A 27,982-nucleotide genomic window follows, 5' to 3' on the forward strand; every position below is an offset into this window, starting at 1 on the left:
ATACTTACTATAATGCTAGACTCTTTCATTCATGGCCATCTGATATCACCTGTGGGTCTTTGAGCCAATTATCAGATCTGACCTGGCAGCATTAATACTCCAGCCTTAAACCCCTTTAAGATTTTCCTTCCCATGATCCACTAGTGCCCAAATGACCACAGATACGGTTTGACACGGCATGACCCAAGTACAGACACAGGCATTTCTGAATGCTAAGCAAACCTTATCAAGGAAATAATAAAAACCTTCGGTCTTACAAGTTCAAGGAAAGGGGATGGAGGGCGGGTTGTGATATCAGTCTGACATGAATGAAAGGATCTAACATTATGGAAAGAACATAACTTTTGTATCCTATTCATTCAGTCTGCCCAATCTGATCTGTGGGTCAGAATCCCAAGCTACCCAACAGCCTGGATGATATCATGACAGGAGACCTTTCATCTATCGAAGAACACCTGAAGAAGGCAGTAGAAGTTGCTACTGCCCTGATGGAACAGGCTCTAGGCTTGCTTGGCAAAGGTCTGTTGTTGGAGGCATAAATTAAGGAAATACATTCTGAAAGCCTTCTATAAAGAGTAACCTTAGAAACATTTTGGCCGAATTACTAGATGCACAGGAAATACATAGCTGTGAATCTTTCCTACACACTTTGTTTCTGTGCAGGTAAAAGTGTAATTGAATATGCACATCCAGTGTATGAGGAATGTACACTCCTTTGTTGGAATAACTGAGAAAGAGGACTGGAAGATGAACGGGATGCAACACAGCTAGCTCAAAAGCAACCTTAGGAAGGAAAAATGGGTTTATCCAGAGTGATTGTCTGTCTTTGTGGAATACTAAGTAAGTGGCTCATGATGAAAGCTCATGAAACTCCGAAATCCTTCTAATGGAAGAGATAGCTTTAGTTTTAGATAGTTTTCCAGGAAAAGAAGCAGGTTCAAACACAGGCTTAGTTAAAGCCTCTAGAATTAGGTTTACATTCCATAAGGGAAATGACTCTCTGATGGGAGATCTAAGCAAAATGACTCTCTTGAGAAATGCTTTACAAAGCTTATATGATGTGAGACAGCATTTCTGATGGCTCAAATGAAAATTAGAAATGGCAGTTAGTTGTACTTTAACTGTGGAGAAACTAGATCCAAAACTGGAACTAAGAAAGGAACAATATTTTGTAAGCAAGCCCATAGCACAAATGTCTTCCACTTACTAGCATACATCCTGTGGGTAGACTCCTTTAGGGAAGGTATTAATAGTTTAACCACCTCTGAAGAGACAGGTTTGTAACTGGCCATTACTGGAACTGGAGAAGAAAGGTGGTTAGTGACAGGCAATGGAGATCCAGGTGAGGCTTCCTGGATGGTGAAAAATAAGATCCTATACCAGATCCAGAATCTGGGGGGGGGGGGTTCCCCTACATAAGGCCAGAGAAGGTGTCTTAATCAGGTAAACAGGATTCTTTTAGTAGCCTGACACTAAAGGATCCAGGCAAGGAAGGAGAGGAATGAAAAGGTTGAGCTCCCCCCCCCCCAGGGGGAAGGGAAGGTTGCAAGCACTTGGAAAGCATATAGGGCAGATGAGATTTTTCCTGCAAAGACCAGGGAAACCTTCTATTCTTTGGGAATGGTAGGCAAGTCCGCTTATTGGCAATATCCCTTAAAGAAATGAGAAATTACCACTACAGTTAAGCCGACTGCACATCCACCTCCCTTGGAAACTGAGCATATACAGGGGATGTAGGATCACAAGAAAAAAAAAAATCTTCAAATCACGCCTGATGGCTGCCTTAATGATGGCCCCTCTCAGCTGACTCTGACAGAAGTGGACCGGTTTAAAGTTGTGTGACAATAAGACCAATAAATTCAGTTTCTGAAATATTTAATCCTACAATGTCTGTCCGCATTCAAATATATATTTTTGATATTTCACAACAAACGCGTCACATTTTTTTACCAAAATACTTTACTGCAAATGACATATTTATACAAAGTAAAAATCTGTAACATATTTACAGTGGCATTTCATAACACTAATACTCAAAGGGCAACAAATGCCAGAAGCAGAATAACTCTTTCTTACATGTTCAAAAAAAAAGTTTTTATAAGTATGTCCTGTTTTGTATGTAGTGACATAGTCACAGAAATGTACAACTGCCATAAATTAGTTTAAACAAGCAACTAGTGAGCAGTCTCAATTGGTATTAATTGGTTGATATTTTTCTTGTCTGGTGACCAAATCTGCAAAATGTTTACGTAATATTATAATCCGAGAAGTGTTTTGGCTTCTTCACTTTGTGCCATCAAAGTTTCACTAGCATATTTCTGCAACAGTTCCATTTTCTTTCGCCGTACAATGGCTTCTTCAATCTGAAACAAGCATATAACAGAAAAAATTGTAGTATTTGTAGTGTATTATTTGCTGGAAGTTCACACAGTAACCCCAAAAATCCACAAAGTAAAACTACATGGTGCATATGAGTAGGTAACAATGAGAACCATAAAACCTGTTGTGTCTAGTTAGCTGTGCAGCTGGTCCCTAGAATGTAAGGCTGAGTGGAAAGGAGCTTAGCAAAAAGTATGTTTTAGGGTACAGCCCAGTACTTTGCATTAAATAGCATGCCCAAAGGACCTTCTTGGACTGACAAGGCTTCAACAGTTAGCAGGAACCTTGATAAGGCACCTTGAGAGCCACTCTGAAAGGATTACCCACTCAGACAAGCAGGCTATCCAGTGGTACTGAAGGAGACCGGAATTTAGGAAACAGTCTTGGCTGCCAAGAGGGCTTGCAAGAGTGATGGACTATGCTTATTTAGAAGCTGTTCCCATTATGAAGGCATGAAGTACTGACAAGAGACACCTTGGGGCTTCAATACCCCCCACCCCCAACAAGAGCTTGGTATGCCACAGGGAAGGAAAGGGAAAAGTGGATCCACTGTTTCCAATGACCCATACCTAGTATATAGTTACTCCACACATAGCCCCTAGAAAAGCACCAGAATACTGCCTAGGGCAATTAATGGCCACTAGACTACATTCTCTTAAGCATGCTTAAACAATCCAGGCCTGTCCTGCTGCTGTTAGTTTTTACTTGTAGTTCTTGTGATCAGAATGGATTGCAACATTGCAGAAGTGTAGCTGGGTGACAGCAACACAGCACAGCATTAGCTATCATGTGCCACAACATGACAACTTGATGGGGGAAAATGAGTGCACAAACAGTAAATAACATTTTATATGACACTGCATGCACAACCTTATGAATTACAAGATTATAAAATGAGCACAACAGTATTTAAACTGCATGTATCTCTCTAATGTTGACTTCATTATTACCATGGACCCACTGTGTACTTCAGACCCATGGTTTTACCAAACCAGTGACGTAATCAATGCAATACAACATGTTAAAAGAACGTGGTCAAAAAAAATCATTCACAAGGGTATGCATTCATATTATTGTCAACCATTTCATGAAAGCCTCTTGATGATACAGAACAGATGCACTTTGAAACAAATTGCAACTTACCCAAAGGTCTGACAGTCTTGTAGTTAAATTATAAGATTTTTTAATTTGCCTGTTTGGTTTATTCAGTTCAATCAAAAATCTTTCAACTGAATGGTAAGTGACAATCTTTCATAAATCCCACTAAAAGAATTTTAAGTAGTAGTTTAAAATAAATACAATATATTGGCTGAAATGTTAACTTGCCTTTCAATAAAACTCTAGGTTCATAGGACAATACTAGGCTATTGGCCCAGAGGCCCTTATAAGCCTAGTCAAGAATTTTACCCATGTTCCCACAAAGTCAGCACCTGTTTTCCCTGTCCACCAGGGACACAGGTGGGATCCCAGGGGTATATTTTCTGTTTCCCATCCAGTCGTCCAGGTTCCTCTTAAAGAGGGCTAGTGAGGTACTCTGCTTGACATGGAGGAAGTCTATTCCACAGATGGGGAGCCATTGGGACAGAAATCTATCCCGCCAACAAGTTCTATTAATGTCACAGACCAGGTTGAGACCTTGCATGTGGGTTGCGCGAGTGGAGTTTGACTTACGGATATGCAGCAAATCCATCAAGGCTGAGTCTGAGATGGCCTTGTATGCCAGACACAGGTCACCTCTGAGTAGTCTGTACAAGACTGAGTAGAGGGACAGGGCTTTTAGCCTATCTGTATAGTATAGGTGTTTGAAACCTTGTATTTTCCTGGTCAGGAACCTCTGTGGTCTCTCCAACTGCTGCATGTGGCTGGCAAGGTACATGCTGAAGGGGGAATTATACTCAATAATGGGTCTGATAAGGGAGGGGTACAGGGATGTTATGACCTCCTTGTTCCTAGATGAAATACTATTACTTATGAGGTGGGCCATGTAGAAAGCCTTCCGTACAATGGAGGCAACATGGTGATCAAAAGTCAGATTGCTATCAACTTGGGTGCTCAAGTCCCTCACGACTGATTGCATGCTTAGTACTTTGTTATTAATGTGATAATTACTGGGAACATCATTTTCCCCAAGGGGGATAATGATGCATTTCTTGGCATTCAGCTTGAGGCCATGTTTCTGGCACCAGTCATTAGTTTGGTTAAGGCCCTCTTGGAGGATGTTCACATCACTAGGGGAATTTATGACAGTGCCCAGCTTGCAGTCATTAGCAAACGTGGTCAGCCACAGACCACTGTTTTTGGCTTGCATCTCAGAAAAGTATATCCCAAACATCAGAGGCCCCAAGACCGATCCTTGGGGTACGCAGCTTGTTACGGGTCTACTACTAGAGGTGGCCCTCCCCTATTTTGACTGAGTGGGTTCCATCAGTTTGCTAGTTAGCTATCCATCTGGTAACATATAGGTTGATGCCTAGCTGGGAGAGTTTATCTATTATGCCTGAGTGGGGAATAGTGTTGAAGGTTTTGGCTAGGTTACAGTAAGTGGTGTGCACTGTCTTGCCCTCATCCATGGCTCTGGTGACTGTTTCAAAGAAGGCGACCAAGTTTAACAGGCATGATCTCCCTTTGACAAAACCAAACCATGTGGGATCAAGCGTTTGGAGGTTGCCAATGTCCTTGTTTATAAGGTCCATGATAATGCGTACCATGGCCTTGCAAATCAGGCTAGTTACGCTGATGGATCTATGACTGCCTGGATCAGTGGACGCTCCACCTTTGTGCAGAGGGATGACAGTGGCGGTCCTCCATTCTGCCGGGATGAAGCCGGTGCACAGGCTTTGGTTGAATAGGGTGCCTAGTGGTGCTGACAGCTCTTGCCTGAGTTTATGTAGGACACAGCCAGGAATGTTGTCAGGTCCCATGGAGGCTGTATTTTTTGCCTTTGAGAGGGCATTAATAACCTGCGCCCTGGTGATGAGGGGGAGGGGGGGGCAGATGCTGGGGATGTCCTGGTTTACTGATGGGGGGACAGGGTGTGAAGTTTTCACTTAACTTGTCTGCCAGCAGCTTGGCTATATCTATAGCATTTGTGTATGTGGTGTTCTTGATGACCACTTCAGAGCAGATCTGGGAGTTACCATTGAGACTGCGGACGTATGTGAAGAAGTCGATACCTGTTCATACATATTAACATTATTGTATTCTAGGAGGCCAAAACCAAATGTGGAATCTCAGGACATCTATCTTCTGCATTTTTTCCACTGTTATTGGTTATCCTTCCATAAGCATAACCAGCCTTCATATTTACATTTGTCATTAATGAGGTGCAAAAACAAGCCCACTGTGGATGGCTACACAATGAAGATTCATTTGCAACTAAGATCAGCAGCAACTTTTGTCTGTGCACTTGAAAATGTATCTACAGAAATGTTTTTGACCTTTGTCTATGTTTCATAACTTAGCATCACTGTCTCGCTGTTTTCAAACAGACTATGCTCCTCTTTTTTAAATGTTGCTGCTGTACCATATCTGCATTAACAGACTCAAAGTCAGACTGTCAGGCACAGTTTGCAAACTGTATAAAACAGTTTCTGTTCAAGCTCTAAGGGAAATTTAATAAGATGAACTAATGCTGTCACAAAGGGATTCTTCCAAAGATAAACAGCTTCTATAAAATTTGCTGGCACTGGTTACAATTTTCAGACTTGTCAGAAAAGAGCCTAGTACAGCAGATGCCTTCCCTTCACATCATTCTTATCTACAAATTGCAAAATGAGTCCACTCTGGATAGAGGGAGAGATGCATCACTTGTGAGACTCCAAAAGTCATTCAGTGAGAGACACTGCAGTTACGAGGTAATCAGTATAGTAGTATATTTTTAAAATAGTGACTCTGGCAGCAGAAAAACAACTAAGTGCATATTTAACCTTTTATCAGTCATTTTTGACTAGTACCTATGTAACATTGGTTTTATGCTGCGATAGCTCTGACACTGGTAGCTTGTGCCAGTAGAAATAAGTTTACCACGTACCATTTTCAGTTCTTCCAGCAAAAAAAAAACTAAAAAAACAAAACAGCAGCATATACTTTTACATTTATTAGTTGTTTTAACACATGACCACTCCTTGGTGGGTCTATGAATGGGGTCATCTTTCTTCCATTCCAAATCAGCATTTTTTTTTTCCTTTTCTTTTTTTGGAAGCTCGTACATGTGGCGGATAATAACTTATGTCAGCACATTGAGCTATCATAGAGCTATCATAAGTCACAGCAGGCCAAGCTCCACAGATCACTGGTCTACTTCCATCAGCCACTAAGTAACTATACTTTCTATTATGAGAAGCAAAGGAAAATTTGGCATTTATGTTGTTAATAACATACAAGTACATACTTGTTTGAATTGGAGGAAACTCAAAAAGTTTCTGATAGATGGAAGGGATGTTCAAGTACTAACAGACTGTGGGCATTTGTGATCTGTGAAGGATGGTCCCCTTACAGGTCAAATGACACGGAAATCACATTATCCATTTATCTATCAGTGGATATCTACTATGGAGAGTCAACAACTGGGCTGAATACAAAGCTGCAAGTCCACCAAACTGGAAAGATCTAGTGGGCATTCAAAAGACAAAAAGCTCAAAATCTGACTCCTTAAGTAACGAGTTATTGAAACAGATCTGATTCCTAGACATGCAGTCCAAAAAATAATGCATGCAAAATTGCAAACTAACAACCAAGTGAGCATGACACAGATGTCTGTAATGGATGCACTTTTGAAGGAAGCACTGTTAGCAGCCACACCTATAAAGTGCCTCCTTCCAGTGTGTGGTGAGACACCAAAAAGATATACATTCCACCCACTATCAACCATTTCATCAAAGCCAGCTTGGCTAATACAGAGTAGGTGCAGTCTGAAACAAAATTTCAACTCACCCAGAGGTTTGGTAATCTTGATAATAGTTGTACCAATCAGGAGAGGTGCAAGGAACTTTGCTGTCCAATTAATAGACAGCTCGAGAGAAAATGATTTGCAATGGTGACTGCTTGCCCTTCTCTCCTCCTAGTACAGGAAATGAACATCTGTTCTAAGCTTCTAAACTAATATATTTACTTCAGGTAAAACCTGAATTGGCAATGAACTACCCAGAATGTAATCTACTATTTTTCACCTTAGAAAATAGATGAATGGAGTGGTTCGAGAACAGTTCATAAAGATTAAACCACCCTCGGAAGGAATAATGGATCATTCTAAGGGACACCTTATCATTCTGAAAGACTAAATTTTGTTCCCTATTATATAAAGAACTTGCAGCTCTGAGATCATGTGAACGGAACTGATGGCCACTAGTGATGTTTTCCAAGGTACGAACTGCAGACAGGCAAGCTTCATAAGGTTTATATATCACAAAGTGGCCAACACCTGCATTCTAAACTTAGAATAACTAATACCAAAATCACAAACTAACTGTGACAGGTCAGTGTGACCTACAAATATTGTGAATGGGATGGAATAAGGTAACGTTCCACCAAAATGGAGAACCTTTTCCACGTTCAGAGTACACGTACAGAGCTGAAGGCTTCTTTCAACTAATTAAGACACCACAGCCGGAAGGCATGACATGATCAGTGGGTTTATGACAGCTAGGCCCTTGGGTGAAGCCAGTCACTATCCTAACTATGGAAGACCTCCTTGCCTAGGATTAGGAGAGTTTCCATCATAGTCATGGACCACAAAGTCCAGAAATCATATCATTCTCATTGTCCAAAGACCAAGAAAGAATAGTTGTGTAAAATCTTACCATAACCATAGATGTCCTCCTCTTCCATGTTGCAGTATTCTAACATGTGGGATCCTCCGCTTGAGGTGACCCGAAATAAGGCTCATATACAAAAGCTTAGCCTGGCTGCTGTATGGTGCATGGGACGTCACACACAGGGACTATAAACCGTGGGTCATAAATGCGATGTCCGCACATACAGACCTCAGAACTGAATGCCCCAGTCAGACAATAGTTTAAGGCAAGCTGAAAGGATGCCATACAGAAAGGGAAAAGGTATGGTAGGAGGTGGGACAGGAATCTTGCAATATGGAAGAAAAGGATATCTAGGGTTATGGTAAGATTTTACACAACTATTCTATGTCTTTCTATTCTCATGTTGCAGTATTCTACCGTGGGAGAGTACCAAAGCTCAACATATGTTATGAGAGGTGGAAGAGGATGCAGTCTCCAAGAATCCATGGAGGATGGCTTTTAACAAATCCTGCTCTAGTCCTAGAGATGCAATCCAGTTTATAATGTTTAGTGAAAGTGTGGACTGAAGACCATGTGGCAGCCTCTAAAATGGGAGGCCACAGATCTGGTTGAGTGGGCGCTGACAGTGTAGGGTAACTGTTTCCCATGGAAGGACTAGCAGAAATATATTGTTTTGGAAATCCATGAAGATATAGTTTGTTTGGATACAGCTTTCTCTAGAGCCCTGGGGTGAAAGGATACAAACAACTGGTTGGACTTTCTGATCTCCTTAGTCTTATCCAGACAGAATCTAAGTTGTCTGAACATCAAGGGAATGGAGCACTCTCTCACTGTCATTCTGAGGGGAAGGAAAGAAAGTGGATAAATTAACAGATTGGTTAAGGGATAGTTTGTATGATGAGAGACCCTATGAGGTAAGGTGGGTTAGCCATGAGTGCTTGTAACTCTGAGACTCTTCCGGCTGAAGTTAGGGTGACAAGAAGCACTGTTTTCCAAGTGCACATCTTTAAGGTGGCTGAAACTGCTGGTTCATATGGTGCAGTAGTGAGTTTTTCCAGAATAAAATTCAAATCCCAAGGAGGAGGGATGGATTTTCTTGGTTGTCAGATGTGAAGGACCCCTTTGAGAAAGAGCTTCACTGCTAATCTGGGTAGTAATGGTGGACTGAGGGGCAAGCAAAGCTGAGACAGCTGACAAATGGACTTTCACTGAGGAGTATGAAAGTACAGATTTTAGGAGCTCACACAAATAAGACAAAACTAGAGGTACATCCTCCTGAAAGGGGTCAAGTTGTTTGTGAAGACACCAAGTGGAGAACCTTTTCCAAATGGATAAGTAGGATCTCCTGGTAGTGGGTTTCCCGGCCTCCGGCAGGACAGACAGCACATCCTCTGTGTAAAGGTGTCTACATGGAATCAAACGTTGATCACCCACAGGGTTAGTCTAAGAGTTTGCAGGTATGGGTGGATAAGAGATCCCTTCTGTTGTGTGATGAGGTCCACCTTGTGAGGCAACTTATAGTGATTGCCCTTGGCAAGTGACAAAAGAACGGGGAACCAGTGCTGCCTTGGCCAAAGGGGGGTCACCACCAAGATTTTTGGGTTGTCCTGCTGAATCTTCAGCAGGACTTTTTGTATAAGAGAGAACAGGGAGAATGCATACAGAAACATCCCCTTCCAGGAAATTGTGAAGGTGTCCACTCTCCAGGCTTGTGGGAATAAAACATCTCTGTGCAAATTCCATTTGTGTTTTTGAGACAATGATCTACTGAGAGCATCTGCCTAATCATTGTTTTGTGATGGCATGTAAACTACCTGTAGTGTTACCTTGGGGAGGGTAGCCAACTCCCATGCTTGGATGACCAGTCTGCAGAGTAAGAAAGACTTGGTCCTCACTTGCTTGTTGATGTACCACAGGACTGTGGTGTTGTCTGTAAAGATTTTGAGAGGACCTGAATGTATGAGGGGAAGGAATGCCTTCAGGGCTAGGAGAAGGGCAGTCATTTCCCTGATGTTGATTTTTTTCGAAGGTGGGGGTCCCACTGCCCCTACATCTCGAGTTCATTCATAGTGGCCCCCCAACCCAGATTGAATGCATCTGTGTACAGCTGTTGAAGTGCAGTGAGAGGCTGTAAAGGAAATCTTGGACTCAGATGAATTTACTAAATCAACCACCTGATTTCTTTCTTTAAACAGGGAAGGAATGACACCTGAAAGTCTAGTGGATGGGCATGCTGGGACCATACATTCTTCAAAAAACATTGAAACTTCCTCATGTGCGGCCTGTCAAGAGGTAATATGGGAAGTGTGGCTGCCATCAGACTCAGGAGGTGAAAGAATTCCCTGGCTGAAATGCAGCTGACTAGGGGTAGTTTATGAAAGAAGTTGGTTAGTGAAGTGAACTTTTCTGGTGGGAGAAAGGTCTTCATCAAATCCATTCTTATTCTGCAACCCAAGAAAATCTGGTCTTGAGAAGGAATAAGGGAGGACTTGAGAAGGCCAACTGCGAAGCCCAGACTTTTGAGGAGGGAAATGGTGAATTGAAGGCGTGTCTGCAGGGTACTTGGATCCTTGGATGAGCAGATTGTCCAAGTATGGGAAGATTTGAATGCCTCTGTTCTGCAAAAGGCCACTACGGGGGCTAGACATTTTATAAATCCCCTTGGTGCCGTAGACAAACCCAAAGGCAAGGCAGTAAACTGATAGTGTGAAGACTGCACTGCAAAACACAGGAATTTGCAAAATGCTGGGTGGATAAGGATGTGAAGATAAGCCTCCTTCAGGTCTAAAGTAGCCATGAAGGAAATGGGTATGTCAAAAGAGGAAGAACAGTTTGCAGGGACAGCATGCAGAAAGTGGGTACATCAAGAAAGGCGTTTAGAAGAGACCGGTCCAGGATGGGTCTCCATGGGCCCTCCTTCCCTGGGACTAGGAAGAGCCTGGAATAGAAGCCTTGACCTTCCTGTCCTGGGGACACTCTTTATATTGTGCCCTATAGGACCAGATCTTGTATCACTTGAGGGATGAGATGGAGTTGTTTTTCTGGAGGGAGGGTATATCTTTTGGGTAAGGTTTTTCCTGCCAAGTCATAAAATATCCTTTTTCTGCAACTGATAAAGTCCAATTGTCTGAGATGATTTGTTGCCACAGGGGAAGACAGTGAAAGAGGCAGGCGGAAAGGGGAAGATGGTAAGGGGGTTTTGACAGTCACATACTGTTAGGCCTGTCAGGAAAGGGCTGTCTTTGATTAGTTTTAGAGGTGCTGGGTCTGGAAGAGGAAGGTTTCCTGACACCTTTTCTGGATATGGAGGTAGAAGTTGCAGAGGCCTTCCTGACAACACTTGGTTTGGCAGGGTAGTTTCTGTGAAACTTAGGCAGTGGTGAGACAAAGAGGTGCCTGAGGTCCTGCAGCTCCTTGCTTTTCTCCCTCAGGTTTTTGACCAACTCCGCTGTTTTCCAAAGAGGAACTTACTGTCAAGAGGGGCATCCATAATCTTGTTTTTGAAGCCATCAGGCAACGGCTGTAGCCTGAGCCAGGAGTACCTATGAAGGAGTGATGCTGATGCAGCTGACCTAGCTGATGCTTCAGCAACATAGCTGCATTTTATGGAATGTCTGGTGACTTGTGCAGCTAATGATAGATTAGAGACAACTTGTGGTTTGGTGGGGGAATCTGGAATGGAGGAAAGCAGATTCATGGCTTGTGAAACTAGGTCTAAAGCTTATTTTACCATACGAGTTCGGTAATTAATGGCTCTAAAGGCCAGGGTTGAAGAACTATAAATTTTCCTTGCTAACCTGCCCATCGCTTTGCTACCTTTATCTTACGGCAGTAGGGAAGAAGAGGGTAACTGACTGGATTGTTTGTCTGCTGAGACAGCAAAAACAGCTGGATCTGCCATGGGAGGTTTAATAAGGAATTTGAAGTCATCAGGGACTTTACAGAACCTGCGTGGTTTCTTAGGGGCAGGTGGCTGAGACTGGAGTCTTGAAAGCTGAGGCAAAAGCATCCAAATAGGCTGGGATTACTGGCATTATAGCTGAGGGGGAGGGGGATTCCATCTGCAGAAGCTCATAATACCTATTTTGTACTTCTGTCATTTGTGTGGAATTCCACTTAAAGTATTCCCTCATTTTGGAAATAGTCTCCCCAAAGGTGATGTCCTCAATTGGGGAATCACCCTTCAAGGAACCCTCGTCAGCAGAGCAGTATTTCAGGGGAGAAGCCAGCTGTGAGGCATAGGACAGGGGGAGGAGGAGGAAGAAGTAGGAGAAAAATCATCTTCCTCATGGGTCTGTGGATGTGCCAATGGGCCAGCAGAAGCAGGCCTGGGGTTCAAGGTTGGAAGAGCAGCAGGAGTCTGTGATGAAGTAGGCCTCAGGGCCAAGAAGGCCTGAAAGAAAGATTGGGAAAATGCCTACCAATCAGGCAAATCTTCTGATGGAGGAGACAAATGCTTAGACCTCTGTTTCCCTCTAAGAGGAGTCGTCTTAGGTCCTGGCTGAGTAAATGAAGGCCTAGTGTCAGATGTCAGCCTAGGACTAGAAGCGCCTTTCTCGGTAATGGATGAGAATGCTAGCCATTCGGGTGAACCTGGTTCCCCCTGACGTCGGAAGCCAATGTCATTGGTACCTCTGTGTACGAGCAGGCTGGAGAAACAAGGGTGGCATTCAAAACAGTACCCGCTGAAGTCACTAAGCTTATTGGACGTACTTCAGCCCCTAGACCGGCAGCTGGTGGGACATCCGTACTCGGAGGTGCAGTAACTGGCCTAGCTACTTTGGCCTTTTTCTGCGGTTCTACTGAGACTGCAGGTTTCAATTCCATACCTCTGACAAGGCGTTTGAGTTGCTGTTTCTCAATGAAAAGCTTTAGGGCTGTGAGATGGCTGTGCAGTGTTTCTGGAACAAACGAGTGGCAGATGCAGCATGCTTTGTAGTTGTGGGAAGGCCCTAAGCAAAATTAGCAGAGGTTGTGGCGGTCTTTATGCAGAATTTGTCAACCGCACTTACATTTTCCCTTCCTAGATGACATGAATGGAATCAGCTAAGGATAAATTATACAGCATCCTAAGCTAGCAGAGAAAAGAGAGAAAAATTCCCCAATGGGGTACTTATCTTTTCAGGAGGCATTTGCTCGGAGCAGAATGAACAAGATGACATTCGACTGGAGGCAGAGAAGTTCTGAGGTCTGTGCATGCAGACATCACATTTATGGCTGATAGTTTATGGTCCCTGCATGTGATGTCCCATGCACCATACAGCAGCCAGGCTAAGCTTTTGTATATGAACCGGACTTTGGGTTGCCTCAGGCGGAGGATTCCCACATGTTAGAATATTGCAACATGAGAATAGAAGGACATAGATAAGTTATTGCTTTCTTTTTCTATGAATTTTGTAATGGGTTGAAGCAGACAGAATGGTAAGAAGGCATACAGAAATCTCCCATTCCACAAGATAAGGGAAAGTCTACCAATATTCCTTGTTTCCTGCTGCAACAAAAAGAATGGATGAGGAGGACTGCATTCTCCTAAGAAATTAATAGGTCATCTTCCAGAGTACTACACTCTTGTCTGGAAAACCTAGACTAAAGTACATGAATTTGCAACTCCAAGAGGAAAGTACAGGATCAGTTTAGTAATCCCAACCCCATGTGGAATTTGCAAGGATTTATAACTTCTGAGATACTGATATTTTGTAATGCTTTAACATCAGACATGCATCAGCTCTAGATACAGTGGGGACAACAAGGAGCTCCCTTGTTCATTTATCTGCACAGATGGTGCAAGAGGGTACCCCCTTGTTCATTTAAGTACTGCATGACAGACCGCCTTCCAGACCAAATTAAGACTGGCTCCTGAAGCAGCCCTCCCCCTCAATACCTTTAAGGCCAGAAGGACTGCACATACTGCCAGCTGACTAATGTAGAGCTCCCTTTCAAGGGAAGACTACTTCCTTTAAATTAGGAAAAGCCAAATCAAATACACACCCTGCAAGTAAAGCAAAAACTGACAGAATCCTTCAACAAGGAAATGAAACTAGAAAGTGACATATAAGCACACGGTGACTCTATCTACTGGTACCTCAAAGTCCACTGCAACACATGCATGCTGTTAAAGTGGCACCACAAAGACAGCTGTGATCATCAAACTCAGAAGATATAGGAAGATCCTCACTCAGACTAGTAAGTTTATGGCTTCCTGCATTCCCTTTTGTAGGGAGGAATGACTGATAATGGACAGAGTCCAGATCTGCATCAGTGAATGAAATCCTCTGATATGGGATTGGAAAAGATTCTTTTCAATTTGTCATCTCCAGGGAAAACAGCCATGGGAGCATCCACTCCATGGAAGCAATCAAGAGCTAGTCATCTATACAGGTGAACATGTGAAGCATCTTCTCCCGCAACGCTTTGTCCACCGCAGCTTGGAAAACACTCTGGGTGATGAGTAAGTCCAAATGGCAACATTCTGTAATGAAAGTGGTGCCAACATACAGCACTTCAAGAGTGTACTGTGCAGACCTCAGACAGTGATGTGCAGAAGACCTCCTCCACGTCCAGGCACCCTGCAGCACGATCCCTTAGACAGACATCTCAAGAAACCTGATGTATAGGATGCAGTCACTGAGATTTGGGATGGAGATGATGTCTTACATCCCCTTCTCAATCAAAAATATGTTTTCATTCCACAGAAGTAATAACCCCATCTGCCCTTACTGCCCTTACAAGGATACCATCTGTGCCTGTTCCAAAAGCTCTGCAGAAATGGAGTGCAAGCCTTCCTAGGGGAGGTCTGGAAAGGTCTAACAGGTATCAATATGCAACCCCATGTAGAACTTGCCGATCATTTATGATCACTCTCTAAGCTGCGGCAAACTCCGAGAGCTCCCCCCAGACAGCAACCTTAGGCAGTAGCCAGGACTGTGACTGCTGGGAAGTCTAAAACTTGTGATCATTCTTTACATCATTTTATCACAGATTCCATACATCCAACTGTCCAATGCTTTCTTCCAGTCAACCTTCTCTCCACCTACCTCTCTAACCATGCATCCAACACTTAAACCACACTTCATCCTCCAAGTACCACTCTTTACCAATTCTGTCTAATACTTTCTTGAATTCCTTCCAAACTAATTATAATCTAATGCTACTAAACAGCTCAAACTTCTCTTTACTCTCCCTCTCACAAACATTTTCTGACACTAAACAGATGATTCCTGGACAGAACTTGCAAACAATATCATTATCATAAGCAAACTTTTCCATAATTTGTGTCCATTAACTTACCTTACCTGATGTTTGAAGTACAACAGCGACTGCTGTCTGTTAGGCTCTCATGTTGATTGCTAGTACTACCTATGCTCTTTATCTTTTTATGTATTACACTGTGCTCTTTTGTTTATCTTTTTGTGTATTACAAAGGCTGAGCTCAAAATGGGTCCTCTGGGTTCAGTGCACTACCCTGGTCAACACATTTAAACAAACAAACACAAACAAATAAGTAAATAAAGCTGGAACTATCTATTTGAGAGTCTTACTAACAAATGAGTGCATGACTATGCAATACAAAGAAGTTATGTACTCACCATAATGTTCCATCTGAGTAGTTGTACTTCATTTGTCTTCAGCCTGTGGATTATGGATCCATCATGGCCACATTTCCAGCATCTGATCCGAGTTCCAAGCTCCTCCCCTTACCCATAATGCCCCTTGTCTCCTTCTTCCCTTCAGATCGAGTTGCTGCCAAAAAACATCACACATTCATGACCTAAAAATACATTGCCACAACTGGTAACCCAACAATTCTGAGCCCAACTATGACTAAGGACATTCCTGATGTAACCATCTACATATATGGTCAGTATCAGTGACAAGGTAGGGGGAAGTTGGGGAGGACGGTTGAAGACAAATGAAGTACAACTACTCAGATGGAACGTTATGGTGAGTACATAACTTCTTTACCTGAAGTAGTTGACTTCATTTGGTCTTCAACCTGTGGGACAGAGTCCCCAGCTACCAAACACCTGGGTGGTCCTCATGGAAGGATATTCCAGAGCACCGCAGAGCCAAAGGATGCCCTGTTCCTGGACACAATATCCAATTTGTAATGTGAAATGAAGGTATGAGATGACGACCAAGTAGCTGCAGAACAGATATCATCCAGCAAAACCCTGGACCAGAAGGCAGCTGAAGAAGCCAATGACTTAGTCGAATGTGCCTTTATCTGCCCTGGAGGGGAAATTCCTTTAGCAGAGTAGGCTCGAATAATACATTGTGAAATCCAACGAGCAATTGTCACTTTGGAAATTGGTTTACCTAAGAAAGGTTTGGAATAAGAAACAAATAACTGATCTGATTTCCGAAAGGTTTTCGTCCTGTGTAAGTAAAATCTCAACTGTCTATACACATCCAGCAGATGTAATTTATATTCCCCTTTGTTTTGAAAATTAGGGAAAAAAACTGGAAGACTGATTGTCTGATTGATATTTGCTTCTGACGCAACTTTAGGAAGAAAGGACTGATTGGTATGGAACGCAAGGAAACTCTATCTTTGTGAAAGATCACATAAGGGGTCTTCATGGATAAGGCTTGAAGTTCCGACAACCTCTTTGCAGAAGTAATGGTGACCAAACACGCAGTCTTCCAAGATAAATATCGTAAATCTACAGACTGTGGGTTAGAAAAGGGGGGGGGGGGCTAAAGCCTGAAGTACCAAAGTAAGGTCCCACTGGGGCGTAGGATCCTTCACCGGGGGTCTAAGAAGAAAGGTACCTTTAAGGAAGGTCTTACAAAGTTTAGAAGAAGCCAAGGATGACATGTTTTTCCCCACATGAAAGTTGGAAATAGCTGCCAATTGGACTTTGACTGTGGAGGAACTGGCACCCTGCTGGAAAATTCCTGCCAGAAACTCAAACTGCAGACACAGGGGCAATAAAAGGGTCTAACGCATGCTGCAAAGTCCATATGGAAAAATATTTCCATTTGCTATGATAAACCTTTCTAGTGGAAGACTTAGAGCCGCCACTAGAATAGTCTTAACTGGGGACGATAAACCTGGAGTCCTAACAATCATGGGAACTGGAGCAGCCAAGCAGTGAGCTTCAGACTGCCCAGGTCTGGGTAAGGAATCCCTGAGGGATGAGAAAGATCTGGAACTGGATCCAATGTCCAAGGTGGAGCTACTATGTGAGACCATAGGGACGGAAACCAAACTTGGCAAGGCCAGAATGGGGCGATGAGGATCACAGTGCTTCCCAGACTGCGAGCTTTCTGAAGAAACTTCAAAATGAGAGGAAGTGGGGGATAAGCATACAGAAGACCGGGAGGCCAAGCATGGACCAGTGCATCTCTGGGGGCTTCCCAATGAGGAGGGTTCAGAGCAAAGAACTCGCTGCATTTCGCTTTGGAAGGAGAAGCGAAAAGATTGCAGCAAGGATGACTCCACTTTAGAAAGGTCTGTTTCACCACTGAAGGTCTCAGAGACCACTCGTAAGGCATCAGAATAGACCTACTGAGCCCGTCTGCGAGAATGTTGGACTGCCCCGGGATGTGCGTTGCCACCAGAAAATGGCTGGTAGAGATCACCTATTCCCACACTCTCATGGCTTCGTGACATAAGGGATAAGATCTGGTTCCCCCCTGTTTGTTGATGTACCAGACCACTGACATTATCTGTCTGAATCACAATTGTCCCTAGAGGGAGATGGGCATGAAAGGCCTGCAACGCAAGAAGGACCACCCTCATCTCTAGGACATTGATATGCAAGCTGGTCTTGGCTGGAGACCATGTTCCTTGGACCGTCCTTCTTGAGCAATGCCCCCTCCCTAGCTGGGAGGCATCCGTGGTCACCGTGGTTTTGGGAAGGGACGGAATAAAAGGGCGTCCCCTGATTAGATAGGGGGACTGAATCCACCACCGCAGAGAATCCCGGCATACTCGGGAGATTCAAACGGGATGTGACAGGGACCACTGAACAGCAAGCGTCCACTGCAGAATCCATATTTGAAGGCACGCTAAGGGTAATAGATTGATCGTGGCTGCCATGGTCCCCAACGCCCTTAGCACTGTTTCTGCCGTTGGAACTTGGGCTTGAAGAATGTATAGAACATGCAATTTGAGAATGTGTATTCTGTCTGAGGTGAAGAAATACTGCGCTCTGAAAGGCTCGGAGCCAACAGTAATCCCTCGGATCTGACCTCAAGACTATTGCTCCGACAGCTTGGATCAGACATGCTCAAAGCATGGGCCGGCGTCAAGGTAGAAGGTACCATCGGCACCGACTCCCCAACCCAGAGGGTTCTCCGAAACCGCAGGTCAGATCTGAGAAGGAGTTATCAGTGTAAAAAAGGACTGCGAGCTCCCCCCTCCAGAGGGTGCTGGCAAGACCCCCAACTGGATTTGGGTGCGGATAAATCTCCACATCATCTTGTCCAGCTCCGGTTCACTGAGGCTCTAGGTGCAGCGGGAGGATGAAGCCACAGAAACTGGTCGAGAATGCTGGTGAGGGGGGACCTAACCGGCGACCTGGTCCGCTATTCCTCCAGCTCAGGGGAAAACTCTGGGGATTGAAGCAGGGGAGAGCCGGGCCTACTAGGAGCCCTAACTTTGGCTGGTGGGCCAGCTGGGGCACAGCGGTCTGGAGACCACTCTGTGATTTGTCTCCATTGCTCTTCTCCCCTTACCAGGACCTCTTGGCAGGAGTTTGAGTCCCTGAGGCCGGGGAAGAGGACGAAGACGCAGCTACTGTCCCTGAAAAGGGGGGGGGGCACAGGGGCTATTGTCCACAAGGAGGGAAGTAGTCCTTTTAAGATCAATTTATCCCTCCTGTCCTTCACTGCTCTGGGTTTGAACCCAGTACAGATAGGACAGGAGGTCTGAAGGTGTGCCACTCCCATGCACACTACACACAGTGTGTGGCCATTAGCCGGGGAAAGCAATCAGTTGGGGAAAGCTTATGGCCACACTCTGTGCACTTCCTGAATCCTAATTTAGGGGCTTCAGACATCCCTAAATAGGTCAGGCACACTCCCACACACAAAAATAGATAGGCCGAAAGGGAAAGGAGAGAGGTTTTTTTTTTTTTACCGACGACTGTCGCGGGGAGGGAAAGGATAGACGCGAGAGAAGGAAGCTTTAAGAAAGACAGAGAAAAGAGACAGAAAGATCAAAAAATAGCACTTACACTACCCACTATATGCCTACAGCTCGGACCACACTGCCTGCTTTTCCAGTGGCAAACGAGATCTGAAGTGAAGAAGGAGACAGGGGGCATTATGGGTAAGGGGAAGAGCCTGGAGCTCAAATCAGAACCTGGAAATGCAGCCGTGACAGATTTGATACAGATCCGTAACCTACAGGTTGAAGACCAAATGAAGTTAACTACTTAAGAAGTGGGCATTTTTCAAAATCTGCAATGAAGCTTCCTTTTCTAGGGTGGTTGGCAAGGCTTGGAAGAAACAGATGGGTCTAACACGGCCCATCTGAAGTGGAAATGGCCTGTTTCCTCTTCAAAATATACCAGCTGGCTGACTAGACCCCCCCCTCCCCAGAGATAACCAAGATTGGACTGCCAGATCTTCTGCCTGAGGAAAGACATCCTCAGCCAAGTCACTCTGCACAAGTGTATACTTCTGCTTACTGCCCCAGCCAAAGGATCAGTACAGTCAGAATTACAATGGGTTGTACAGCAGCTTTCTGTGAATTTAATAGTTACAGATGGCTGCTACTTCCTTAAACCCAGTCAAAGGGAGGGAGGAAAGCTATACCAGTGTCTCATCCAGCAGGGAGAACTGAAACATGAAAAGGTGAGGCAAGTATTTTAGCTCAGCCCCTGCACAAGGTCCAAGATTTAAGACCCTCTGTCAATGTGGAAAAGTGAGTAAATGTTGTGGCCTTTTGGCTAGATGAAGGAGATTACGCAGGTGGCTACATTAATATGACTGGTTAGGATCTAGCCTCCCTAAACTGAGGCTGTAGACAGTATTCACTTTCTTGGGAATCGTAGGAGCATAGTCTGGGTACTTCCAGATTGCATATATGGCATGTATGATAACAAGGCCCACAATACACATTGTCACACTTCTGAAAGGAGAGAAATGGGGACAAAGACCGCTCGACAGAGAAAACCACAAGCTTCTTAATTTCTCAAAATGACACAAAGCACAAACCCAGAACCAGGGTAGAACACAAAACCACAAAACACCTCTGGATGCAGGCAACCAAACCTCAAACGCTCCAATCGAGAGGCAAAATGACCTAGCACTCTTGTGTGGGGTCATTTACTGCACTGTTATAACTTGATATTACTTGTGAACCTCTGCTATCTCTGTAAAAAACAAAAACAAAAAAAAAAAAAAAAAAAAATCTTGCTTTTTTCCCACTTTTCTGAGAGTTAAAAAAGTTCAGTTACAGGCTTGCTGTTCCTGAACTGTTTGAAAGTTTCTGTGAGGCCATTTTTGCTTGGGCTGAAGGAGGGTCTCTGTGTTTATCAGTGGGAGTGACTAACATTGAGCAGCTTCCCTGCCCCCCGGAGAGGTGGTTACTGACTTGAAACTGTAGTTTTATTGGCCACTAGGGGTCATTTCCATAACTCCTTCATCTTCCTCTTAAAACCTAGTTGCCTCGTGGTTTGAGCGTCTTTTCAGGCTTGTTGGCTGTTGGTGAAGCACCCTCCAAGAGGAAAAAACGCTGAGAGAAGAAGGGAGCCTCTTTTGAGATTTTAAGTATTTTTCTCTGTTTATTTGCTAAGTTTTTCTGCATAGCTGCCTAGCTTGAGCATTTTCTGGCTTGTTAAACTTGATTTCTGTATTAGTAGCTGTATTTAGAGCACAACCAAAAGCTGTTTGCTGAATTTCCTGTTTGCACTTAATTTTAAATCGTTTTTCTTAAAACTTGCATATTTTCTGTCCTTGACCTAGCACTCTTGTGTGGGGTCATTTACTACACTGTTATAACTTGATATTACTTGTGAACCTCTGCTATCTCTGTAAAAAACAAAACAAAAAAAAAAATCTTGCTTTTTCCCACTTTTCTGAGTTAAAAAATTCAGTTACAGGCTTGCTGTTCCTGAACTGTTTGAAAGTTTCTGTGAGGCCATTTTTGCTTGGGCTGAAGGAGGGTCTCTGTGTTTATCAGTGGGAGTGACTAACATTGAGCAGCTTCCCTGCCCCCGGAGAGGTGGTTACTGACTTGAAACTGTAGTTTTATTGGCCACTAGGGTCATTTCCATAACTCCTTCATCTTCCTCTCTTAAAACCTAGTTGCCTCGTGGTTTGAGCGTCTTTTCAGGCTTGTTGGCTGTTGGTGAAGCACCCTACAAGAGGAAAAAACGCTGAGAGAAGAAGGGAGCCACTTTTGAGATTTTAAGTATTTTTTTCTCTGTTTATTTGCTAAGTTTTTCTGCATAGCTGCCTAGCTTGAGCATTTTCTGGCTTGTTAAACTTGATTTCTGTATTAGTAGCTGTATTTAGAGCACAACCAAAAGCTGTTTGCTGAATTTCCTGTTTGCACTTAATTTTAAATCGTTTTTTCTTAAAACTTGCATATTTTCTGTCCTTGACCTAGCACTCTTGTGTGGGGTCATTTACTACACTGTTATAACTTGATATTACTTGTGAACCTCTGCTATCTCTGTAAAAAACAAAAACAAAAAAAAAAAATCTTGCTTTTTTCCCCACTTTTGAGAGTTAAAAAAGTTCAGTTACAGGCTTGCTGTTCCTGAACTGTTTGAAAGTTTCTGTGAGGCCATTTTGCTTGGGCTGAAGGAGGGTCTCTGTGTTTATCAGTGGGAGTGACTAACATTGAGCAGCTTCCCTGCCCCGGAGAGGTGGTTACTGACTTGAAACTGTAGTTTTATTGGCCACTAGGGGTCATTTCCATAACTCCTTCATCTTCCTCTCTTAAAACCTAGTTGCCTCGTGGTTTGAGCGTCTTTTCAGGCTTGTTGGCTGTTGGTGAAGCACCCTCCAAGAGGAAAAACGCTGAGAGAAGAAGGAGCCACTTTTGAGATTTTAAGTATTTTTCTCTGTTTATTTGCTAAGTTTTTCTGCATAGCTGCCTAGCTTGAGCATTTTCTGGCTTGTTAAACTTGATTTCTGTATTAGTAGCTGTATTTAGAGCACAACCAAAAGCTGTTTGCTGAATTTCCTGTTTGCACTTAATTTTAAATCGTTTTTCTTAAAACTTGCATATTTTCTGTCCTTGACCTAGCACTCTTGTGTGGGGTCATTTACTGCACTATTATAACTTGATATTACTTGTGAACCTCTGCTATCTCTGTAAACAAAAACAAAACAAAAAAAAAATCTTGCTTTTTCCCACTTTTCTGAGAGTTAAAAAAGTTCAGTTACAGGCTTGCTGTTCCTGAACTGTTTGAAAGTTTCTGTGAGGCCATTTTTGCTTGGGCTGAAGGAGGGTCTCTGTGTTTATCAGTGGAGTGACTAACATTGAGCAGCTTCCCTGCCCCCGAGAGGTGGTTACTGACTTGAAACTGTAGTTTTATTGGCCACTAGGGGTCATTTCCATAACTCCTTCATCTTCCTCTCTTAAAACCTAGTTGCCTCGTGGTTTGAGCGTCTTTTCAGGCTTGTTGGCTGTTGGTGAAGCACCCTCCAAGAGGAAAACGCTGAGAGAAGAAGGAGCCACTTTTGAGATTTTAAGTATTTTTCTCTGTTTATTTGCTAAGTTTTTCTGCATAGCTGCCTAGCTTGAGCATTTTCTGGCTTGTTAAACTTGATTTCTGTATTAGTAGCTGTATTTAGAGCACAACCAAAAAGCTGTTTGCTGAATTTCCTGTTTGCACTTAATTTTAAATCGTTTTTCTTAAAACTTTCATAGTTTCTGTCCTTGACCTAGCACTCTTGTGTGGGGTCATTTACTGCACTATTATAACTTGTTATTACTTGCGAGCCTCTGCTATCTCTGTAAAACAAAAACAAAAAAAAATCTTGCTTTTTCCCACTTTTCTGAGAGTTAAAAGTTCAGTTACAGGCTTGCTGTTCCTGAACTGTTTGAAAGTTTCTGTGAGGCCATTTTGCTTGGGCTGAAGGAGGGTCTCTGTGTTTATCAGTGGGAGTGACTAACATTGAGCAGCTTCCTGCCCCGGAGAGGTGGTTACTGACTTGAAACTGTAGTTTTATTGGCCACTAGGGGTCATTTCCATAACTCCTTCATCTTCCTCTCTTAAAACCTAGTTGCCTCGTGGTTTGAGCGTCTTTTCAGGCTTGTTGGCTGTTGGTGAAGCACCTCCAAGAGGAAAAACGCTGAGAGAAGAAGGAGCCACTTTTGAGATTTTAAGTATTTTTTCTGTAAAAATTTTGAAGGCCTGAATTTGGGGGAAGGGTCCTTAGGGCTGGAAAGGGCACACCAGTTTTTTTTTAATTCCCCTGCCCCTAATTAGTTTTCTACCCCCCCCAAATTTGCTTGGTACACTGTTGAGGAAGAGGCTGTAAAGAAGTCCTGGATTCAGATGAATTTGCTGAATCCACCACCTGATTTCTTTCTTCAGACAGGGAAGGAATGACACCTGACATTCCAGTGGATGGGCATGCTGGGACCATACATTCTTCAAAAAATAGTGAAATTCCTCATGTGTAGCCTGGCAAGAGGTAATATGGGGAGAGTGACTTATCAGACCCAGGAGGCGAAGAAATTTCCTGGCTGAAATGCAGCTAACTAGAAGATGTTTTTGAAAAGTTGGTCAGTGAAATGACCTTTTTTTCTGGTGGAGAAAGGCCTTCAAGTCCATTCTTATTCCGCAACCCAAGAAAGTCTGGTCTTGGGAAGGAATAACGGAGGACTTGAGAAGGCCAACTGCGAAGCCCACACTTTTGAGGAGGGAAATGGTGAACTGAAGGTGTCTTTGCAGGGTTCTTGGATCCTTGGATGAGCAGATTGTCCAAGTATGGGAAGATTTGAATGCCTTTGTTCTGCAAAAGGCCACTACGGGGGCTAAACATTTTATAAATCCCCTTGGTGCCGTAGACAAACCCAAAGGCAAGGCAGTAAACTGATAGTGTGAAGACTGCACTGCAAAACACAGGAATTTGCAAAATGCTGGGTGGATAAGGATGTGAAGATAAGCCTCCTTCAAGTCTAAAGTAGCCATGAAGGAAATGGGTATGTCAAAAGAGGAAGAACAGTTTGCAGGGACAGCATGCAGAAAGTGGGTACATCAAGAAAGGGGTTTAGAAGAGACCGGTCCAGGATGGGTCTCCATGGGCCCTCCTTCCCTGGGACTAGGAAGAGCCTGGAATAGAAGCCTTGACCTTCCTGTCCTGGGGGCACTCTTTATATTGTGCCCTATAGGACCAGATCTTGTATCACTTGAGGGATGAGATGGAGTTGTTTTTCTGGAGGGAGGGTATATCTTTTGGGTAAGGTTTTTCCTGCCAAGTCATAAAATATCCTTTTTCTGCAACTGATAAAGTCCAGTTGTCTGAGATGATTTGTTGCCACAGGGGAAGACAGTGAAAGAGGCAGGTGGAAAGGGGAAGATGGTAAGGGGGTTTTGACAGTCACATACTGTTAGGCCTGTCAGGAAAGGGCTGTCTTTGATTAGTTTTAGAGGTGCTGAGTCTGGAAGAGGAAGGTTTCCTGACATCTTTTCTGGATATGGAGGTAGAAGTTGCAGAGGCCTTCCTGACAACACTTGGTTTGGCAGGGTAGTTTCTGTGAAACTTAGGCAGTGGTGAGACAAAGAGGTGCCTGAGGTCTCTGCCTTTTTCTCCCTCAGGTTTTTGAACAACTCGCTGTTTTCAAAGGAACTTACTGTCAAGAGGGGCATCCATAATCTTGTTTTGAAGTCATCGGCAGCCTGTAGCCTGAGCCAGGAGTACCTATGAAGGAGTGATGCTGATGCAGCTTCCCACTTTTCTAGATTAAGTTCAGTTACAGGCTTGCTGGAACTGTTTAAAGTTTCTGTGACCATTTTGCTTGGGCTGAAGGAAGGTCTCTGTGTCATGAGTGACTAACATTGAGCAGCTTCCCTGCCCCGAGGTGGTTACTGACTTGAAACTGTAGTTTTATTGGCCACTAGGGTCATTTCCATAACTCCTTCATCTTCCTCTCTTAAAACCTAGTTGCCTCGTGTTTGAGCTTTTCAGGCTTGTTGGCGGTTGGTGAAGACTCAAGAGGAAAATTGGAGAATACTGAGCCCTTTTGAAATTTTAAGTATTTTTTCTTTTTTAGGTTTCTAAGTTTTCTGCATAGGGCCTAGCTTGAGCATTTTCTGGATTGTTAAAGTAGATTGCTGTTCCTGCAACTTAGGTTGCAAAGCTGTTTTTGAATTTCTGTTTGCACTGAATTAAATCGGTTTTCTGAAAACCTTTCATATTTTCTCTCCCTCACCTAGCACTCTTGTGTGGGTTTCCAGTAACTTAAACTTTTGAAAGCTCCTATCTCTGTTTAAACAAACAAAAATCTTGCCTTTTCCCACTATTCTGAGAGTTAAAGTTCAGCTTTCGGGTTTATGTTCCTGAACGTTGAAAGTTTCTGTTTTTGGCCATTTGTGCTTGGGCAGAAGGATTCTGTGTTTATCAGTGGCAGTGACTTTGAGGGGTTCCCGGCCCGGAGAAGGTTACTGACTTGAAACTGTAGCTTTATTGGCCACGATTGGTAATTTCCATAACTCCTTTAAGTCCTCGTTAAAACCCATTACTTGTTTTGAACCTTCTCAGGCTTTTGGCTGTTGGTGAAGCACCCAAAAGGGAAGAAGCTGAGGAAGAAAAGGGGACTTTTTTTTTAAGTAAATTGTCTTCATTGCTAAGGGTTTTTAAGTGAATAGAGCATCTTGAGCATTTACGGCTTGTTAAACTTGATTTCTGCATTAGTAGCTGTATTTAGAGCACAACCAAAAGCTTTGCTGAATTCTGTTGGCATTAATTTTAAAGCGTTTTGTAACTTGCATCTTTCAGTCCATTTACTACCACTCTTGTGTTGGTCATTTTTGCACTGTTAAACGTATTACTTGTTTAACCCTATCTCCCCAAAAGAAACCAAAATTTTGGGAATCCCACTTTTCTGAGAGTTCAAAGCAGTTACAGGGAGCTTTCCTGAAGTTTGAAAGTTTCTGTGAGGCCAGGTTGGAAGTAGGAGAAAAATTATTTATCATGGGTTTTGACAATTTAGGGAGCACAGGCCCGGAGGGGGTTGACTGACACTGTAGTCTTTTTTGGCACTAGGTCAGGGCCATAACCGAAAGATTGGAAATCCTACCAATAGGCAATCTTTGTGGGGACAATCTTAGGTCTTTCCGTCTTAAAACCTACGCTAGTAAAGAAAAAAAAAAAAAAAAAAAAGAGCTGTAGCTTAGCGATAGCCCCAGAAGCTGGTTGTGACATGTTGCACTGAGCCAGTAACGGTCTATGCTAAAATTTCATTTTCTCCTTACTAACTCGTTCATCCATACTCTGATCAAGCTTATAATAAAAGCTTTACTGTGAGATCTTATCTTTAAAGTAGCATCAAACTTTCTTTTTCCCCCCGGGGTTTAAAAAAAAAAAGGGGCCTTTTTGGTTTTAACCCCGGGGTTTTTTTCCCACTTTTCTGAGAGTTAAAAGTTCAGTTACAGGCTTGCTGTTCCTGAACTGTTTGAAAGTTTCTGTGAGGCCATTTTGCTTGGGCTGAAGGAGGGTCTCTGTGTTTATCAGTGGCAGTGACTAACATTGAGCAGCTTCCTGCCCCGGAGAGGTGGTTACTGACTTTTTTTTTTTTTTTTTTTTTTTTTTTTTTTTTTTTTTTTTTTTTTTTTTTTTTTTTTTTTTTTTTTTTTTTTTCTTTTTTTTTTTTTTTTTTTTTTTTTTTTTTTTTTTTTTTTTTTTTTTTTTCAAAACAGTACCCGCTGAAGTCACTAAGCTTATTGGACGTACTTCAGCCCCTAGACCGGCAGCTGGTGGGACATCCGTACTCGGAGGCGCAGTAACTGGCCTAGCTACTTTGGCCTTTTTCTGCGGTTCTACTGAGACTGCAGGTTTCAATTCCATACCTCTGACAAGGCGTTTGAGTTGCTGGTTCTCAATGAAAAGCTTTAGGGCTGTGAGATGGCTGTGCAGTGTTTCTGGAACAAACGAGTGGCAGATGCAGCATGCTTTGTAGTCATGGGAAGGCCCTAAGCACAATTAGCAGAGGTTGTGGCGGTCTTTATGCAGAATTTGTCAACCGCACTTGCATTTTCCCTTCCTAGATTACATGAATGGAATCAGCTAAGGATAAATTATACAGCATCCTAAGCTAGCAGAAAAAGAAAAATTCCCCAATGGGGTACTTATCTTTTCAGGAGGCATTTGCTCGGAGCAGAACAAACAAGATGACATTCGACTGGAGGCAGAGAAGTTCTGAGGTCTGTGCATGCAGACATCACATTTATGGCTGATAGTTTATGGTCCCTGCATGTGATGTCCCATGCACCATACAGCAGCCAGGCTAAGCTTTTGTATATGAACCGGACTTTGCCTCAGGGAGTCCCACATGTTAGAATATTGCAACATGAGAATAGAAGGACATAGATAAGTTATTTCTTTTCTATGAATTTTGTAATGGGTTGAAGTAGATGGAATGGTAAGAAGGCATACAGAAATCTCCCATTCCACAAGATAAGGGAAAGTCTACCAATATTCCTTGTTTCCTGCTGCAACAAAAGAATGGATGAGGAGGACTGCATTCTCCTATGAAATTAATAGGTCATCTTCCAGAGTACTACACTCTTGTCTGGAAAACCTAGACTAAAGTACATGAATTTGCAACTCCAAGAGGAAAGTACAGGAGCAGTTTAGTAATCCCAACCCCATGTGGAATTTGCAAAAGTGAATTTAAACTGTAGTTATTCACTAGGGTCATTTCCATAACTCCTTCA

General features: G+C 43.2%; 1 protein-coding gene across 1 annotated transcript in view; it reads right to left on the reverse strand.

Annotated features, from left to right (window-relative positions):
- Positions 1-1,858: 1,858 nt before the first annotated feature.
- The window catches only part of ISY1 (ISY1 splicing factor homolog), an 816,689-nt gene continuing 790,565 nt past the window's right edge, over positions 1,859-27,982 (reverse strand). The window contains exon 11 of the mRNA XM_044078094.1: positions 1,859-2,363. Coding sequence (XP_043934029.1) covers positions 2,256-2,363 — 108 coding nt within the window. The 3' untranslated portion in view covers positions 1,859-2,255. The remainder of the gene's footprint in view (positions 2,364-27,982) is intronic.

This window comes from Protopterus annectens, chromosome 7.part0, assembly GCF_019279795.1.
Source record: "Protopterus annectens isolate FY-2018-M chromosome 7.part0, PAN1.0, whole genome shotgun sequence".
NCBI lineage: Eukaryota > Metazoa > Chordata > Ceratodontiformes > Protopteridae > Protopterus > Protopterus annectens.